The 17,500-nt window shown below is 50.7% G+C and overlaps 1 protein-coding gene across 10 annotated transcripts in view; it reads right to left on the bottom strand.

Annotated features, from left to right (window-relative positions):
• The window catches only part of EBF3 (EBF transcription factor 3), a 114,537-nt gene that overhangs the window by 31,560 nt on the left and 65,477 nt on the right, over positions 1-17,500 (bottom strand). For 5 of the 10 annotated variants that reach the window (XM_061191924.1, XM_061191961.1, XM_061191989.1 and 2 more), the window contains exons 7-8: positions 5,898-5,979; positions 2,154-2,298 (exon numbers count right to left, since the gene is read on the bottom strand). In XM_061191924.1, coding sequence (XP_061047907.1) covers positions 2,154-2,298; positions 5,898-5,979 — 227 coding nt within the window. The remainder of the gene's footprint in view (positions 1-2,153; positions 2,299-5,897; positions 5,980-17,500) is intronic. The other 5 variants (XM_061191934.1, XM_061191979.1, XM_061191999.1 and 2 more) reach the window with 1 other exon arrangement.

The following is a 17,500-nucleotide window of genomic DNA, read 5'->3' as shown; positions in this document are numbered from 1 at the left end:
CAATACTGTAAATAATCTGCCTTGCTTTTTGTGAGCTCAAAGGACGCGATGGCAGACATCCACGCAGCAGCAGGGGGAATTAGTTTACTTGGAAACCATCAGCGAGTGTGTACACACTGCTGGTGAATATTAGATGATTGGATAATGAGGTGTTAGCCAGGAGAGGCTGCACAGAAGCACAGATCGACGGTTTACGGGGGCACTTTCTCCTTAAAGAATGTGGGACCGATGCAAAGCCAACATCCACCCCTAAGATATGAACTAACCAGGCAGAAGGAAGAAAAGGGGCTTTGGGGATGATACATCCAGACCCTAAAATGAACTTCCTAAGCGTCAGCCCTCTCGGTAAGTGGAGGAAGTATCTCTCTTCATCCCAGAGAGCACACCGTCATATTCTGTAGGGCTCTTGAGAGCTGAGCATTAATTACAGAGCAACAAACAAAAACCTTCCCACTGATGACTAATGCCTCCTTCTCAAAGACCTATATGTGCTAGTTCTCAGAGTCACCTATTTGCATCTTTTAATTATGAGTCATTTGGGGGGACTGGGTAAGATATTTCAATCTCTTGCAAGAAAGTGACTTGGTTTAAACGTTGATTAAAAAAATTGAAAAACAAACCTAAAATAATCTCGAGCAAGACTGCTTCTGCAAATAGCTTCTGATTAGTTGGGTTTTATCTCCAAGGTACCCACGAGTGGCCTTTATTTTTCTAAATGCTATATTTTCTGCTTACAGTCAAATGCTTTTTCATGCTACTTACAAAAATAAATACTTGTACTTTGCTCAGATCATAACAGCTCATTAGAGGAGGCTGATTTTGGACCCACACTACAACCTAACACCAGAGGGCTGCGGGGGCCTCGTGAACCTATCACATTGCCAGCGCTGGCTCTCTGGGGAAGCGGGGCGCTGAGGACGGGGATCCAACCTTCTTAATTGTGAACCTCATTAGTGATGGTTACTAAGCAAAACGCACACCTACCTTCAGTGCATAGGAAGCAGATAAACAGTACGTCACAGATTCTAATGACCCTGGCACCCAGGGCGACCTTTAATTATTATATTTTTGTTCTCTTACACCTTAGTCATTAATGTAGAAAAACAAATTAGTTTATTTTTGTGGACCGCAGCAGATTCACAAATTGTCTTCCAGTTTTTATGTCTGAATCATATTTCATTCTGATGACCTGCACGGGCTTCATTCATTTTCCTGTGTACATGTCTGTCTGCCTCACGGGCGGCTCCTAAATCCAAGACCTCAGTCTAGAGAATGTGTCTTCAAACTGCTTAGTTTTATGGGTTCTTTTGCTCTAAAGAATTTAATCATGCTGTTTTGTTTGCAATTCACTTAAAAACAAAAAAACAAAAAAACCTCACATTACTTTCCCAACAATTCGTATTGGTCAGAATCTCATGGTTTTCGTGAAATGTCTTAGAGAGGAAAGGACCTCATGTTGGAGGGGAGGTGACACATGGCGGGACCCACGCGTCCGCACGGAGCTGGTGACAGGGCAGCTTGGGAAGGCCCAGGGTCTGCGTGTTTCTGAAGTCTGACTTACACGCCTGCCTGCCTGTCAGCCTTACCGAAATTCTTCTCTTTTAACAAGCAGTCCCTCACTTGAAAGCATTTGGTTAGCAACATTTTATGCCGTTTTTTCCCTCACCCCCTCCACCCATCCCCCACGCGTGAATACCCACGCGCGCGCACACGCATACACACACACAGGTTCGCTCTCCGTGGAGGGCCAGGAGGTCCTTGAAGTCCATGAGCTCAGGCTCACAGGACCAGGATGTGTGCACCCACCAAAAGGTGCCCAAAGCATCTGGGGATGAGCTGGATGGGGGCTAGACAAGCCAAAATAAAACCAAATACATTAAATCTGCAGGAAAAGCGCTCAGCAAAAGAAAGCTTAGACACAGACAAACCAATAAAGTGAGGGCCATGGCAGGTGAGGTGGGTGGGAAAGCTGAGACCGCCAGTGAGGGAGGGGAGAGGGACGCCGGAGGGGGCGGGGGGCGCTCCGTCCCAGGGGCGGGGGTCTGACCAGCGAGGGGGCCTGGCGGGAGCAACTGGGCGTGAATCAACAGAAAGGATGGCACAAAGAAAAAGAAGCATCGCAAATAAAAAAAAGGCATGTAGCATGTGCCTACCATTTTCCAGATAAGAAGGGGCCGTACCTTCTGACGGGTCCAGGCGGCGGGCCCGCCGCCCGTGTTTGGAGTTGTTGTGCACAAACATGTTGTCAGACACGGCCAGCACGTGGCCGTCCACGTTGACCGTGGTCGACACGACAACCTGCGGAGACAAGCGCAGGTGAAACCGGAGTCGGAGGTGGAGGCGGGGCCCTGCCAGGTGTCAGGCCCCTTCATGGGTGCCCCAGCAAGCCAGCCCCCGAGGTCTCGAGCCAGCGACCCACTCTTGCTCCCGGATCCCCCTCGAGGCCATGTGCGCGCACAGCTTTTTTGGCTAATGGGGTGGGTGGGCGGTTTTGTTGTGACTCAAGATTGCTTCTCTTCCAGACCCGCTGCACTAATTACAGTTTAATCTCCTATTATGCTAACAAGTGAATTCAATTCACAGAAATATTCTTCTCACCATTAGCTTCAGAAACACCCCTCCAGCCACTCATTTTAAAGCTGCTATTTTGATTGATCTGTTCACATATTGATTAGATAGTTTATCTAATTAAAATGAGTTCACTGGAGACTGTCCTTCCTGGAAGACTTGTGAGGATTCAGAGTTGCCCCCCTCCCAAAAAAAGCCTTCATAAATCAGAAGCTCCTTCTGCTACCCACATCCTATCATCAAATGATCCCCGGGTCAATGTCACAATTCCATCCAGCGTCTGGTAATGAACGTGTTTGCATCTGAAAAGACCGAGCTGAATAGGAATAAAATGGTTTCAGTGCAGGGAAAGTTCCCTTTCTCAAGTTCATGGTGAAGGACGGCGAGGATGGCTAGCACCTGCTCTACCAAGGGAGTGTGATCCTGTTGGAGGGAAAGGCGCGGCCCTGAGGTCCAGGTTCGGGGGGGTGGCCGGGGAGGAGATGGGGGCCGGGCTCCCTCACGTGCTCAGTGCTTCGCGGAAGTAGAAAAGGAAGTCACACTGGCAGGGATGGCCTTGAGGGCCCCAGACGTCCTCCCAGGGGAGCTTGGAACAAGCACCCCAGAAATGGCACCCCCTACCTAATGGACCCAGGAAAGAGGAAATTACACCGGCCTTGAGAGTTTCCTTGGACAGAGGTGGGTCTGTATACTGCATTATTTCCAGAATAGCTGGGGTAGCGCAGATGTGAGCGCAGGTTCAGTCTGGGTCTTACGGCAGGACCTGGGGGCCGGAGCCTGGATTTGGGGTGGAGAGAGCCCCGTTCTTTGCCACGTTTGGGCAGTGGAGGGGGCTGGCACCACCTAGAGAACCACGACCCCACGGAGAACAGCTGGGCCGGAGGGTGGGCACACGTCAAGGCATGCCACGCACGGTGAGTTCAAAGCCACAGCTACAGTGGCCCTCCGTTACTGACGAGCCACACCGATGCAAGATGCTAAATAACAGAGGAGAGTCGGGGGGAGGGGAGGCCAGGGGCTCATGGAAATTCTTCACTTTCTGTGAAATTTTTCTGTAAACCTAAATAAAACTGCTCTAAAAAAGAACGTCTACTAGTTAAGAAAAAATGATACATAAAAGTGATTGTAAATAAATAAGATTTTTTAAAAAGCAAAGCTGCATACTTATATGTAAATACATCTGTGAGTAACTGAGTTTTTATAAAAATCTCAGGCCCCACAAGAAGACTGTTAAACAGGACCAGTACCCACTGCACCCACCCCCCGCAAAGGAAGGGAACACCTTCCCAGATGACTCTCTCTGGCTGTGGGCATTGCCAAGATCGTTAAAGTCTCCACAACCTCAGGCCCCTCTGTGCCTCGAAATAATGTCAGTGCCACCACCAGCATCCCCGGTCCAGGCTCAGACATCTCAGCATCATCTCTCTCAACTATCTCCATTGCCCTGGCAGGGGTGGCTCTGACCCCACTCTGGGGCCACTACTCGCCTGGCAGCCGCTATGCAGGGGACGCAGGGCTGCCGGGGTCACAAAGGCACCCTCCTGGCAGGCTGTCCACCAGGCCCCGCCCTGGGCGCAGGGGGACCTCTACCAACACTGCCCCCGAATGGGGTGCAAAGACACAGGACTAACACCGGGCCGCGGGCTTGACCCTCTTTACATTCCTAGACCGTGATAAGTTAAAGAAACAAGAAAGGGTAAAAGTAAAAATAAAAAGGGACACTGTCTCTGCTCTGTCATCTCTATATAGGTCAGTCACCAAGGGAAAAGCATAGTTGAGCAGGGAAAGCAGACAAGCTGTGTTTGTTTCTCGGCCGGGCCAGCCCTGCGGTGCACCTACAGAAAGATGCTGAGACTGTGGTGCCCACTGGAAACGCTGTGTAAGCCCTGACCTAGCGTTAAGTCCAGTTAAACCTCCTGGGAGGCAGAGAGATTAGCTAAAGAGAGGGAGGAAGTCCTTCTAGTAACTGCGGGCTCCGCCTGTGACCGATGTTGCCTTCGGCCACTGGCGAGCCGACGTGTGACCTCCACTCTGCTCGACGGACCAACGTGAAGCCTCGCGCAAGAGAAGCGGAAGCCCGCCCCACTGTGTGCAAGAGACACCGCCCCCCCCCCAGGGTCAGGGCATGACTGTGGGCGGGCCAACCAGCTCCACCGCTCTGACTGGCTGGTTGGATGTCAAGACAGATGTCACATTTCGCCTAAAGACTGAAGCATAACATACATTTCTAAAAAAAAGCCTTGAGTGATTTGATGGTAAACTAGTCTAAATCCCAAAGAAGACGCATTTGGTCACATCCAACCTAGCAGTGAGCTCCCAAATTCTTCTCTGGTGGGTAGGGACCAGGAGCGGTTTTGGGTCCCAGCCCAGATATTTTTACAATTAAAATCAGCAAAACAATCCATCATGTGTGCTGAGCACACTTCACCCTGAAGTCACCTCCTAGTCATTCACAAACAAAGGCAAGAAAACCATGACTGGATCAGAACTTATCCCTGAGCCCAACTGGCTCTCCACGCCTCTCCTCGAGAGGAAATCCTCTGATCTGAGGATAACTAACCAGAGGACAAGTTAGCCTGGGTTCAGGAACACTGTCTAGCTCCCAGGTGTGGAATTAAGGAGGCGAGAACAGCCCAGCCTCAGGGGAGGGAAGCTGAGCTGGGGAAACATTCTGGAATTGGTGGACACCTGCATGGAACAGGTGCAGCGCCCTCAGTCCTGAGTGCACCCCGTATATTACCTAGTGGTCCTCCCCTACCACAGATCAATCCATCCCTAAGGAAGACCTTCAGCATGGGCTCCAAAGTCTAACCAACCGAACAAGCATGAACAGCAAGGTCCAACTGAGGAAACAGACTAAATGAGATGCTAACCTTATGAGGACTTTACTTGCAGAAATCCTAAAACAGTCATTTTGAAACACACCCACAGGACTCACCACGATTGGATGTAAGACAGACCCCCACCTTAACCTACAGCCCCGATCACTCTGATTTCGGGGTACCCCGCAGCCCGACACAGAGGGCCAGGGCGGTGTGCACTGCCCCAGGAGGCAGAGGCACACCCTGTCATCAGAGCAAAAGCTCAGGTCCCGTTTCCAGAGCCAGCTTCACTTTGTCACGGGCCACGACTGGGCTCCATGACTCTGGAGGACTGAGGTGCCAGATCATTTTTAAAGCATTCGATTTAAATATTCTTTCGAATGAGCCCATCCTGGCTCATTTGCACCCAAGCCCCTGAGAACTAAAGATTGGTTTCCAAACAACTGCAACATCAGGGAATTCAACTTTCATAGTGTTAAGTCTGGACCACGGTCCAGAATCGTGTACCTGGAATCTTCGCATGTCCCGAGGGTTGCCTGCATTCTTCAAACAGTTCTGATTGCACTTGAGGAAAAACTTTAGAAAGAATCTATAAAAATACAAAAAATGGATATTTGTTAGGGTTATCAGACAAAAGACACAGACTTTTTTGAAAGACGCTGTTGCATGGGGAGCCGACCCCATACCACCTGCTCGCTGCCCTGTAGGGGGCAATAGGGAGAGAGAGAACTCAGGAGAGGCCAGACAGGCACCTCTGGGTCCACTGGCCACTGTGGAAGATCTCCACACAAGGAAGCAGTGACTTACATTTGTCTTGACACTGTGGGGGTTTCCAAGCTTTATAATAACAACCGTGACTTAAATTGGCCATTTCTCACCTGGATCTTTGCACGACCATTAATCACTGGGGACCTGTCCACCCCAGAGAGGGCTGCCAGCTTCAGCAAATAAAAACACAGGATGCCTAGTTAAATTTGAATTTCAGATAAACAACGAATAATTTTTTAGGCTAGGCCTGTCCCAAAGCATACCTATCCTAAAAAAAAAAAAAAAAAAAAAATTGTTTCTCCGAAATTCAAATTTAACTGGACGTGCTGAATTCTACCTGGCAACCCAAGCCCAGGGGCCATCACTGCCTAGGTAAACACACTTTTAAAGATGGGCTTTTCAAGTTACAATACGTATGACTCTTAAGAGAAGATCTGGGGTGCTGTTTTAAGGGCGGCAACGACTTCTGTGAAAGGCCTACGTGTGGTTTTAAGGGACCGATCGAGACGCCCCCCCCCCCTCGCCCCCGCGATGAGGCAAGGAGACCGTCGCTTGGGGGAGGGGACCAGGCGCTGCCCTGGTTGGAGGGGAGGCTGGGCGCAGCGCTGTTTCTGCTTCCCGCCAAGGCCTGGCCTTGTTCTGAAGCGTGACGTTTCAGGGGTCCTGACAGAGTGTTGAGATGCTGTGACAGAAATATCATCACCTTGTCCTCCCCATTCCCGCGTGCTCTGTGACAAACATGGAAGCTCTGGCTCACAACAGGAGCGCGTGGACCCCGGGAGGCCTGGCTGCACCGCCGGCCACGGGAGAACAGGGGGTCTCGGCCCCGCACCAGCTCGGCTGTCTGGAGAAGGCCGCTCGCGTCCTGAGCCCAGAAAAGCTGGGGCCTCTGGGCTGACACCCCGTCTACAAGGCTATCAACAAACATCTCCCCTATCTTCTTTCCAAATATCCTCTGTCCTACTGGTTGATGACTAATTTTTTATGAAGTTTCACACTATTTCCTTGACTTCAACCTGACAGTCAAGCTTCCTTGCGGCTGATTATCATATCAGAAAATAAAAAGATTTGGGAGGCTGAGATGCATGTCTCCAGCTGCATTCCCAACATACCCCGGACGACTTTCCACCAGGGCAGAGGAAAATCCGACTGATGGGAAAAAGAATAGTGGCCACTTAATTAAATTTCCTTACATCCCGCGCGGCCTCACTATTTTAGGCCAGAATTTACATCTTTTATTAACTCGCCTCACCTATACACTTAGCTCACCGCGCCTCTGAACACCATCTGCCATCAGCATACAGTAAGCCGCCCGGCCATCCACCCACCAATTTCTCCTAACCGCCGCGGTGCAATTAAGCTCCACGCACTCCGCAGCGAGGTAAATTAAGCGCACCTGCGGCCACCCTGCGCCCAGCCGCATAAGGGCCTAACAAGGTGAGGGCGTCACAAAGTTACCGTCCTGTCAGGCAATTAGGTTCTCACTTTGGGGGCAGCCACACGGCGCATTTACGCCTCACATTACCGCCCGGCTAATCTCCCGGCAGGTGCCGGCCGGAGCCACTCATCTGCATGGAGCCGACTGGGGGAGTTTTTTGTGGTCCGATTTCTGCCCCCCTCCAGAGGAGGTTTCTTTAAGTTCCTTGATGTCTGTTTAGCCAGTTCACCCTTTCACCTCCCGGAGAGCAGAGCGGGCGTTGAGCCTGAACGGCCCTCGCCGTACATGGTCACCGTGGGCATGAGTGGCCTGGCCCCCGTGGGCCTTCACTACCGTCAGCTGCAGAAATGCGCACAGTTGGGCGCTGGGCCCCCTCACCACCCCGAGCATCTCGGGGTCACCTCCGGAGCAGGTGGGTGCGTGCGTGCATGCACACACACACTTACACGTTTTGGACGTGTAGGCAATAGTAGGATTCTTTTCAAAGTTTCTCAAAAAGCAGCGAGAGGACTTAGGAAAGACCTGCAGATCTGGAGTGTACGGCCCTACAGAGCAGGATCCCTCCCGGGCACTCGGGCCCCAATTACACAAACGAAATAAGGCCCAGCGTGCGTGGGCACGGGCGCAGGTTGGGCCCTTATGGAGGAGGAGGAGCCTTGCGCTTAGTTTTCGCCCTCATTTCGGCTCCTCGAGGATTCAATCAGGCGTCCTCGAGGTGGGCGGCACGGTCCAGCCAGCGCATGGCCCCCGACCCCGCGCACCGTCCCGTCCGGAGCGAGCGTGTGCCTCTGCTAGCGAGCGCTCACTGGTGTTGGGGCGTGTGGGTAGGCTGAGAAAGGAACGCGGACGTGTGAAGTCAAATGGTGGTTCTCATCCTTTACTCGATTACCCTTTAATTGGCTTTTTTCTAAGAAATATCTGACAGGCACTTTACATATCTCACTTCTAGAGTCTGGTACACAAAGGATTTAATACTCTTGTTATGAAAGGAAAAATCTTTCCTATGTCAGAAAATCTTTGGCTTTAACACCAATAAACTCTTTATTACTGCTAACCATGGATTTGCTGCTCGATGGCAAAGAGGCGATAAAAATTCTAACCTGTCATTAGTACATTATGCTTAATTGTACAGTGTGCTCCCGGCTGCATCTGTTGGCCCATCATCAAAATGACCATTATGTACACTAATTCCCTGACCCTGTCTTTATTTCCCTAAAGAGTCATCATCTTTCACAGTAGGTACCAGAGTAAATCAAGCTTGAAATATGGGCTTTATTTACTTGTTTCTCCCAGGCAGGAGGGGAAGCAGCAGCTCAGGGCAAACTGCTACACATCAGTCGAAACTCCCCAGTAATGTTCCGCTCGGAAACAGCGCACAAAATCCTGGAACGTTCTCAGCAGCGATTACAAGGGGGAAAGGTGTGATCTCATTACTTTGGAAGTCAGGTTTCCTCTTTTAGGGCGCGTGGGGATTAGCAGAGAAGCCACGTGGGTGATCTCCTTCGCTCTTAGGAGAGCTGGTAGCAGCAGGCTGCCTCTCCCGACTCTGGGGCATCCTGTGAAGATGGGCCCAGGGGCCCTCCAACTGGGAGGCAGGGATGGGAGAGCTGCTGGGTCCAGCCACTGAGAGCTTGAGCCTGAGCTGGAGACTCCAAGGCCGCCCTCCCTTCTGCAGGGACAGTTATGCTCAGCAGAAAGTTCAGTGTGGTCTCGGTGGCATCCGTGCCAGCATCCTCCCCAATAATGCCAGTGCCCCCGGAAGTGCTCAGCGGCAGGACACGGGCACCTTCAGCGGGGCTCGAACAGCAGGAGTGACCGTGTTAGCTGGAGCCCACTCTGGGTATCACGCAATAAGGGGCAAGCCCTCACCTCAGTAACCGATTTCAAAGTCTGCTCCCCTTCTGTGTGTTTAAGCTATGAATTAGTTCATTTATATTTACTTTTATGAAGCTGATTAACCAGGGCTTCTCTATCTGATGAAAATCATTTTAATTGTAGTGTTAGGCTCCTGTGTAATATCCATTACATTATGAACTGTTTAAATTCTACATGGGTATTGTGTAAATTGGCCCTTTGTGGGCCAGCAGGCAATTAGGACCAAACACTCTCCTTTAAGCGGCTACAGAACTTTGTGGTGTTGTTCAGGACAATCAGAAACAAAGGAGGCTGTTTAATTGTAATTTAATGGAATATCAAGGAGTCCGTGGCATTAGACGCTGGCAACAGAGAGCAGGGGAGAAAAATTAACTGCAATTATGTTTGATTAAAGCTATCCTTCTCAATAATCAGCGGTCCTGACAGGCCATGGGGCTCTAGTGGGTTCCAGGATGGCAAAAGGTGTTGAGCAATATTAGGGCCAATAAAGGGGGTATTAGCATAGCTAATTACAGCCCTGCAAAACCTGTAAAGGGGGCCTCTGTGTATTGTAATGTGTGAAGTAATTGGCCAAGGCCGTTATCAATTACATAAGGAATGAATTTGGTTTGTCAGAGAAAAGCTGATGAGATGCATCTCATCTGACACCAGCCCCTTCCCTCCCGTTTCCAGTAGCTAAGAACTTGCCCACTTTTATCAAACGCTGCAACTTACCAATGGCCAAATCACTGATAAAATTATCTCGCCAGCAAGCGTTAGGTAATTAATACCACTCATCCTCGCCGCCTTCCCTGCCACTGCTCTTCCTCACCTAGGCGAAGCCACTAATCGGGTAATAATGATTTCCTTCCCTCTGGTCAGAGGAGAAACGGACTGTCTCCTTAGAAATGCAGTGGGCTCGACGCGCGCACCCTGGTGACTGAGGAGAAAAAGGAAACGTGGAGCTGTCTCCACGGCTGTTCTTTGCATGTGGCTATCACACGTCTGAAACTACCTATTCCCACGCAGCATCTCAGGAAACACTACATGCAGAGATTTAAGACAATTTTTTTAACTGTCGAGTTTTAGACTGTCTCGGGGCCTGGTCTTGCGGGTGCTTGGAAACAGGAGTGACCGCAAGCTTCAAGGCCATGAGGCCGCAAGCCGGGATACCCAGGCGGGCCCCCTGAGCACAGGTGACGGGCACAGCCAGGACAGAGCTCCGGCTTCCAGCAGCCCCTCCCGCACGTGATCCCAGCCTCAGTCCGAGCGGCCACGGCCTCCTCTCCTGGCCCTCGATCACAAGTGACGTGGGAAACCTGAGTCCAGGGTTGAAAAGTATTGGTATCTGGGGCAGGGGTGGGGAGTCCCGATTTTCCACCTTTAAAGGCTGAGCTCTTAACAAGCAGCAAACTAATGCCACTGGATAGGCCTCCATGTCATCCATCAAAACTCCCAAAGCATCTGTGTGTAAATCACGGCGCTGACAGCTTCCGGGGTTCCGGGAGGGCAGGGACCCCGTTCCTGATCGAGCCCCCACGTCTTTAGTGACTGCATCCAGGACGCAAAACCAGGAGGCTCTTTTCATACCTAATAACCTTGACAAGGAAGAGTGAGTGAGTCGAGAAAAGCGGCCAGAAGATGCAGCTGGGAAAGTCGCCACCCTCTGGTGGCTGCCAGGGGCTGCGGGGCTGGGGAAGTGCCTGATGGGCACGGGCTCTCCTTTTGGGGGGTGACAGAAATGTTCGGAAGGAGACGGTGGTGGCTGCACAGGCCTGCGACTGGACTGAACACCACTGAACCGTTCCCCTGAAAGCGGGTAACTTCGTGTGCTGCCCACCTCGCTTCCATTCGCCACCGCAGCGAGGAGGTCCCCACCCAAAGGGACGAGGAGCCCCACAGGGCAGCGGCCCCTCTCGGGGTGTCGGTCGCTGCGGCCGCTACTGCCCTCTTGAAGGGAAACAGTGAAAGAGTCAAATTAAAAGATAGAGCCTTTAAGAGACTTTTCCCTGACTGATAAGGAAGTGACCGGTGGTGGAGTGCTTGCCTCCAAGTCCCGGCTAATTACTGGGAAGTCCCTGAAAGCAGTGGCCGCAGCTGTGGTGCGTGCCGGGCCATCAGTCGCTGCGGTATTGATTACTGAGCAATCCTAGCCGATCGGCTTCTGGGGCTCAGAGACAATGTGCCTCCTTCAGAAAGCCTGTAATGAGCAGTTCCGATACACGAGTACACTCTGCTGACATCAGATCTGTGCACCGAGATAGTACACAGGTCAATACGTATCGGATTTCCAAAATGCGAGGGTCTTAATGTCAGGCCTCTCTTTTTCTCCCACTCCTGCCATTAGCTATGACTGGGCTCACGTCCTGTAACGCCATACGGGAGGGAAAATCTGCTCCATTAGTCTGATTTATTCTTCAAATATGCCATGACAAATTGCTTTAACACCAGACTTATTAAATTCTTGTACATTTCAAGTTATGGGTCTCATATACTTGTAGTGCCTGCATGACGTCATCAGGAAGGGGCCCGAGGGGGGATGGGACTGAATTTTACAGCTGGGCCCAGATGGCCTTTGTGAGGGGCCTCCCTCCCGGGCAAGAGGGGCTGGGGCTGCCCGACTCCCCACTGCGGGTTCCTGGTCCCCGTGGGCGCCGTCCCCCGGCACGCATGATATCCCGCATGTAAATGCAGATAGAGGAGGATTTGAAAATATCCACGGCTTGACTCGCGGTTCAACAATTACTGGCCTTTGTCTGGAGGTTCCTGCTCTACTGTAGCAGAGGCTGTCTCTAGTGGGCTGGAGCTATTTTACTTTCCCTCGCTGTAGTAACCACACCGCATTAACAATATTTGTACTACAATCGCCAAGGGACCCACTTCCCAGATTCTATCACTTCTTTATCTCCTGACAAATACCTCACTATCGAACATTATTAGGTTTAGAAAATTAACCCTTCGAGGTCCACAGCCACACCAGACCCCACCGTCCCTCCAAAGAGCCTTATCGCTAAATTTCTGCTATAATGGTTTTTCGTTTCATCACAATTTCAGCAGCGGCTGTCAAGAGGCACTTACAGATACCATGATCTTGTACTTGTGCAATGATTCTCATTAAAACGATGCCAAGGAGATCTGATGGGATTTAATAGCTTTGCCGGCCAGTTCAATCTCCACGCCCATGACAGATCCTGCCGAGCCCTCCTTTTGGAGAAATGTGTACGACTCGCATTAAACTTTTCTGGGTGGTTTTAATGCGTTCAGATAAGTAAAACCCAGGTAGACGTTCTCGAAGCAAATGCATGCCCAAGCTCTGCGCTTTTCCGTTACCCTCCCTGGCTTGCTGTCAGGATTCTAGTTAGTATTTTCTGTAACCGTTCCTGATAGTTCATGATAGTTTTGATAAGGTTATCTGTTTAAAAGAAGTCAACTGCACAACACAAAGGAAATGTGAAGTGCGCTATATTTACACCAGGGTTCTTGTTTCAAGTGCCTATCTTTCTTTTCTCCCCCTTTACCTATTTCTCTATTTCTAATGGGCGATGCGGCATTGACATTATTTCCCCAGCAGATCATTCGCCCTGTCAATCAGTCTGTATTTTGTCTTTCGCTGCGGGCTCATTAAGACAGCTTCCTCACTCCCTCTGGACACCGCTCTATTTGCCAGCTCTGATCACGAAGCTCCTTATTTAAGAAAAATGCCAGCATCACTTGTCTCACATCAGATGCACCCCCTGACTTGTTGCCAGCTCCAGGGGAGACTTTTACAGAGACTTCGTGTGCAGAGATTAAGTGCCTATGCTTATCCGAACTTAGGGTTTCAAACCTCTCCCACCGAACAGGTGTGCGTTTGGAGGGACCTGAAGATAAGGGGATCGCCCTTCTTGCCATTCTGATTTCTGTCGGCAGCGGAGAGCATCCTCAAAACAAACACGAGGTTTTCTGTTTGGGGTTTATTTCGCCCCCCAATCTCCAAGTGGGAAAGACCTTGTTCGTGTTTTCCTATTCAGACACACGTTTTTCTCGTCCATGCCAGCTTGCTTAATTAAGAACCATCATCTTCGTGGGCTGAATTATTGATTAAAAAAAAATCACATTTGAAATCAAGCCTGTGCGTGCACACAGGACACCAGTGTCGAACCTGCCTACGCCGGCCTCTCTAGCCTTTTAGGTCCTGATTAAAAACTTATTAAAACATTATAAATGATTAATGGGAGCCCAGCTCTGAGTGGCAATTATTAGTTTTAATGCAGGTAATGCAGCTTAATGAGGGGCACATGTGTGCAAAGCTTTAACTTCATTACTCCTGCGTGTCAACAAATACAAGAGAAATGTGTGTCCGGGTCATCCATTACTTGAAACAGCACCGAGCCTTCCCTCTTCCCCTCCCTTTGTTGATAAGCCAGGAGCCGTAAATTAAGCCCTTTCTGTGGCTCGGGGAAGAACCAAGGTGTTCAAATCACGGTCCCCCCTGCCCAGCTCCCCACGCCTCCGTACAGCCCTGTGTGTGAATATTATTCCACAGATTCTCTTTCCTGGAGCCCTTCGGCACGTGGGAATTTTGCACTGGAATTGTTGCAGGTTATCATTGTCTCGGCTTGCAAACAAGAGCTCCTGACATTCAGAGCCGATTGGGTGTCTTTGCTTTCCAGTTTGGAAAGGTTCGTGGAGGAGTTTCACTCCATCCTGCCAGCGCCTAATTCACGATACACGGTTTCCCTAAATATCTGGACGTGGTGCGTTCTAAGGGCCCGTGTCCCGGTGTGCAGGCATCGTGCACACCCGTGTCCCCCTGGCCAGAAAGGCGCTCTCAGGCTGGAACGCAGAAACACAAGGAAATACCCGTTGGCGGGCACGCTGCTGCAAAGCGGAGATGTCGGGGCGAGCCCGGGCTGGGGAAGAGGCTGGATGCTGAAGAGATGCATGTACGATGCTTCGTCCTCCCGCAAAGGGGCCCATACGAGTCGCCCGCCCCACCTGGGACCCTCAGGCCGGGCCGGCGTGCAGCCCACAGCTGGGAGCGGGCGGCTCGGCCCAAGTTCCCAGTCACCTTTTATTTTCTGTTTTTGTGACAAGCAGCCAGATCCGGGCTGATCTCCACTATCTGTTTGAAGAGTATTCAGGACTATTTGCATCACTTTATCGCTAATGTATAATATATGGCTTTAAAGTGGGCCCAAACACTGTCTTGTTACCGAGCATGAAAAAAGTAAAGGCAATAAAGATACATTAGCCCTCTCAAGCACAGCGGCTATCATGCAAGCAAGAAAGGTTGCTGCTTCGAGTTAAGAGGCAACCTTTCTGCCTGCCTAAGACAATGGAAGAGCAAAGAAAATGTCAAATCAAGAAAAGCTGGATTTAGAGATGAGGCGGCCCAGAGTGACGCTGGTGCCATATTTTGTGAAACTATAATGCTGTTGGCAGCAAAGACCCGTGTTTCTGATTCATCTAGGGCCGCATGGCAAAGCTTTGTCAGCCTGTGCAAGGCATAAATAATTCAGGGTGAGAGACGGCAATTACAGGGCCCTGCACAAGCAAAATGAATATTTTATGAGGACTAAAACTGCTCTGGAATGAATCACACACACGGCGTCACACACACATGGCAAGGGGCTCACACATGGCAGCCCCAAGAACAGAGAAGCGCGGCCCTCATCTCCTTCCAGGCTGTGGACTGCAAACCCAGCGGATGGTAATCAGCAAACACAAAAAAGGCTCGCCCCACCCCGCACCTCGCCTGGCCGGGGCTGCCGGCTCCCACGCTCCCGAGAGATGCTCGGCCCCGAAAACGCCCGGCAGGGAGGCTGGAGACCCTTGGCTGATACACCCCACAAGTTTGATGTTAAGTGGGTAGTTCTGAACTAGCATGGTGGGCTCGCTTATTGTTTCAGTTGTTCAAACTATTGATAGGCGTCAGCTGGGAACCTTCTATTGGTGAGCAGGTGATCTGGATGCTGGTCCAAGGAGAAAAAACAGCTCTGTTGTCCTCGATGAAATTGAAGAGAGCTGAGGAAGGCGGGGCCGCGGGACCCTGGGTGAGCGTTACCCTCACCGCCCCAACTCTCCGCCTGAGTTTTCATTTCCTTCCCAGGTGAAGCACGTTCTGCGGCTCTACCTCTGTCTTCTGGACCTGAATCCTACAGGATCCAGGTCACCTAACAGGAGGGCTGGGACTACGGCTTTTTATCTCCAAACTTGCATGCAAAAGTTGCTTTCCTCGCTTTGAAAAGCGGTACCCTGCTAATGGGGGTAGGATTATGGCAAAAGAGATCTTAAAAGGCTGAAAGGATGGTTTCATCTGTTACATTTCCTCCAAAAAATGCTCCTGCTGAACTGCTAGGAACAAACACCAACATTGTTCACGAGGCCGAGGAGGCCAGTCCCACTGGTGAATGGCCATTGTGTTTGTCCAGCTACTGATACCTGGGCTTTTGTGGAGGAAAGAAGGCCGGGGGCCGTGACATCAACACAGCACAAGTGTCCCTCTGTGCAGACACCCCGAGAGGGTCCTCACCGTGGTGGAAACCAAACACCAGATCCCTCAGAGAAGGATTTTCTTTAAATCCAACTCCAATGCATTGTTTATGAAAACAAGGCTATTAGGTATATTAATAATTTGATAAATAGGGATTTGCCCTTAATTATTCATGAAGAACATTTGGCAACAGTAAAATTATATTCACAGAACAGGTTTATAAACCAGCTAATGATAAATTAAGTATGCAAGAGAAAATTGCTAACCTTGAAATTAAAATATTTTATGATTCTGCAATTACAAAAAAAAAAAAAAAGGTAGAGAATTATCAAAACCCCAGTGTGAGCAGAGAGTACACAGGACCCTACAGATGGCACAGTGTGGGCTGGGGGAGTGACAGCAGAAAACGTGGGCCAGGAAAAGTGCCTCCACCTCCCCCTGCAGCCCTAGGAGTGGAGGTGGCCTCCAGACAGCACCACTCTCCTTGTTCTGCCCAACTGCAACTCTCCAAGAGGATAAGCTGACAGAACCAGCCTCCATCCCGACAAGGCAGCTTAGCATCCTCAGGAAGGCCCTGCCTGCTCTCTGCAAAGGACATGGCGTGTCACCTCTGCCTGCTGTCAAGCCCGGGCACGTGGGCAGGCCGGCGTGTTCCCATCACTGTGCTCGGGGCCCCCAAGGAAGCCCCCGAACGCCCCTCTGACCCCCACTTCACTACCCTCCTACTGGGGCGGGCTCCACACTGAGCTGGGGGTCCAGAGGGACAATATTGGTGCTGATGTCAGAGAGGCCCGCAGTACCGCCGGTCCCCACTAGAGGGCTTCTCATGGCGGCGTCAGTGGGGAGCAGGCAGATGCCCCGGTGCTGCCGGGATGCAAACAAACTTGGGACCAACCTTCCTCTGAGCTGGGTCATCCCAGCTCAGTCTCTGACTCTTCCAGAGGACTTCATGGTCAGGGGGCTCTGTCCACACCCACCCACGGGCCCCCGCAGCCCCCCGGGAGCTAAACACCGGAAGCACACCCCTGGTGAGTTTCACAAACATTTCCCTTTCCTCATCTGATAAGAAAAGACACAGCAAAGCTTGGTGGTGGGATGAATTGGGAGATTGGGATTGACATATATGCACTAATATATATAAAATAGATAACCAATAAGAACCTGCTGTATAAAATTCAAAAAAAAAAAAAAAAAAGACACAGCAAAGCTTTCCTTCACCTTTTCATGACTAGATATCCTCACCCTTAATTTGAGCAGATGTCAAAAGAATTAAGGAAAGCGACAGGATGAATTAATTGAAGAATATCCTGTTTTTTTAAAAGAAAGAAGAAAAAAGTCAGAGACATATTCCTTAACTTCTCTCCGCCCCCCCCCCCGGCTTTGTCCCATGTGCCGAAAAGGCAGCCTGCAAGGCTCAGAGGGCACAGGGGCCAGCCCTGCCTCTGACGCCCTCAGATGTGCTCACTCAGATTCCACGTGCTGTCTTCACTCTCCTGAAACAGAAAATGAGCAAAATCCACTGAAGTGCTGTTGCCTCTTTTTGCTTATGAAGAGTCTTGACTTCCCCGAGAGTCA

This window comes from Eubalaena glacialis, chromosome 1, assembly GCF_028564815.1.
Source record: "Eubalaena glacialis isolate mEubGla1 chromosome 1, mEubGla1.1.hap2.+ XY, whole genome shotgun sequence".
Lineage (NCBI taxonomy): Eukaryota > Metazoa > Chordata > Mammalia > Artiodactyla > Balaenidae > Eubalaena > Eubalaena glacialis.
This window is presented reverse-complemented; position numbering and strand designations above follow the sequence as displayed.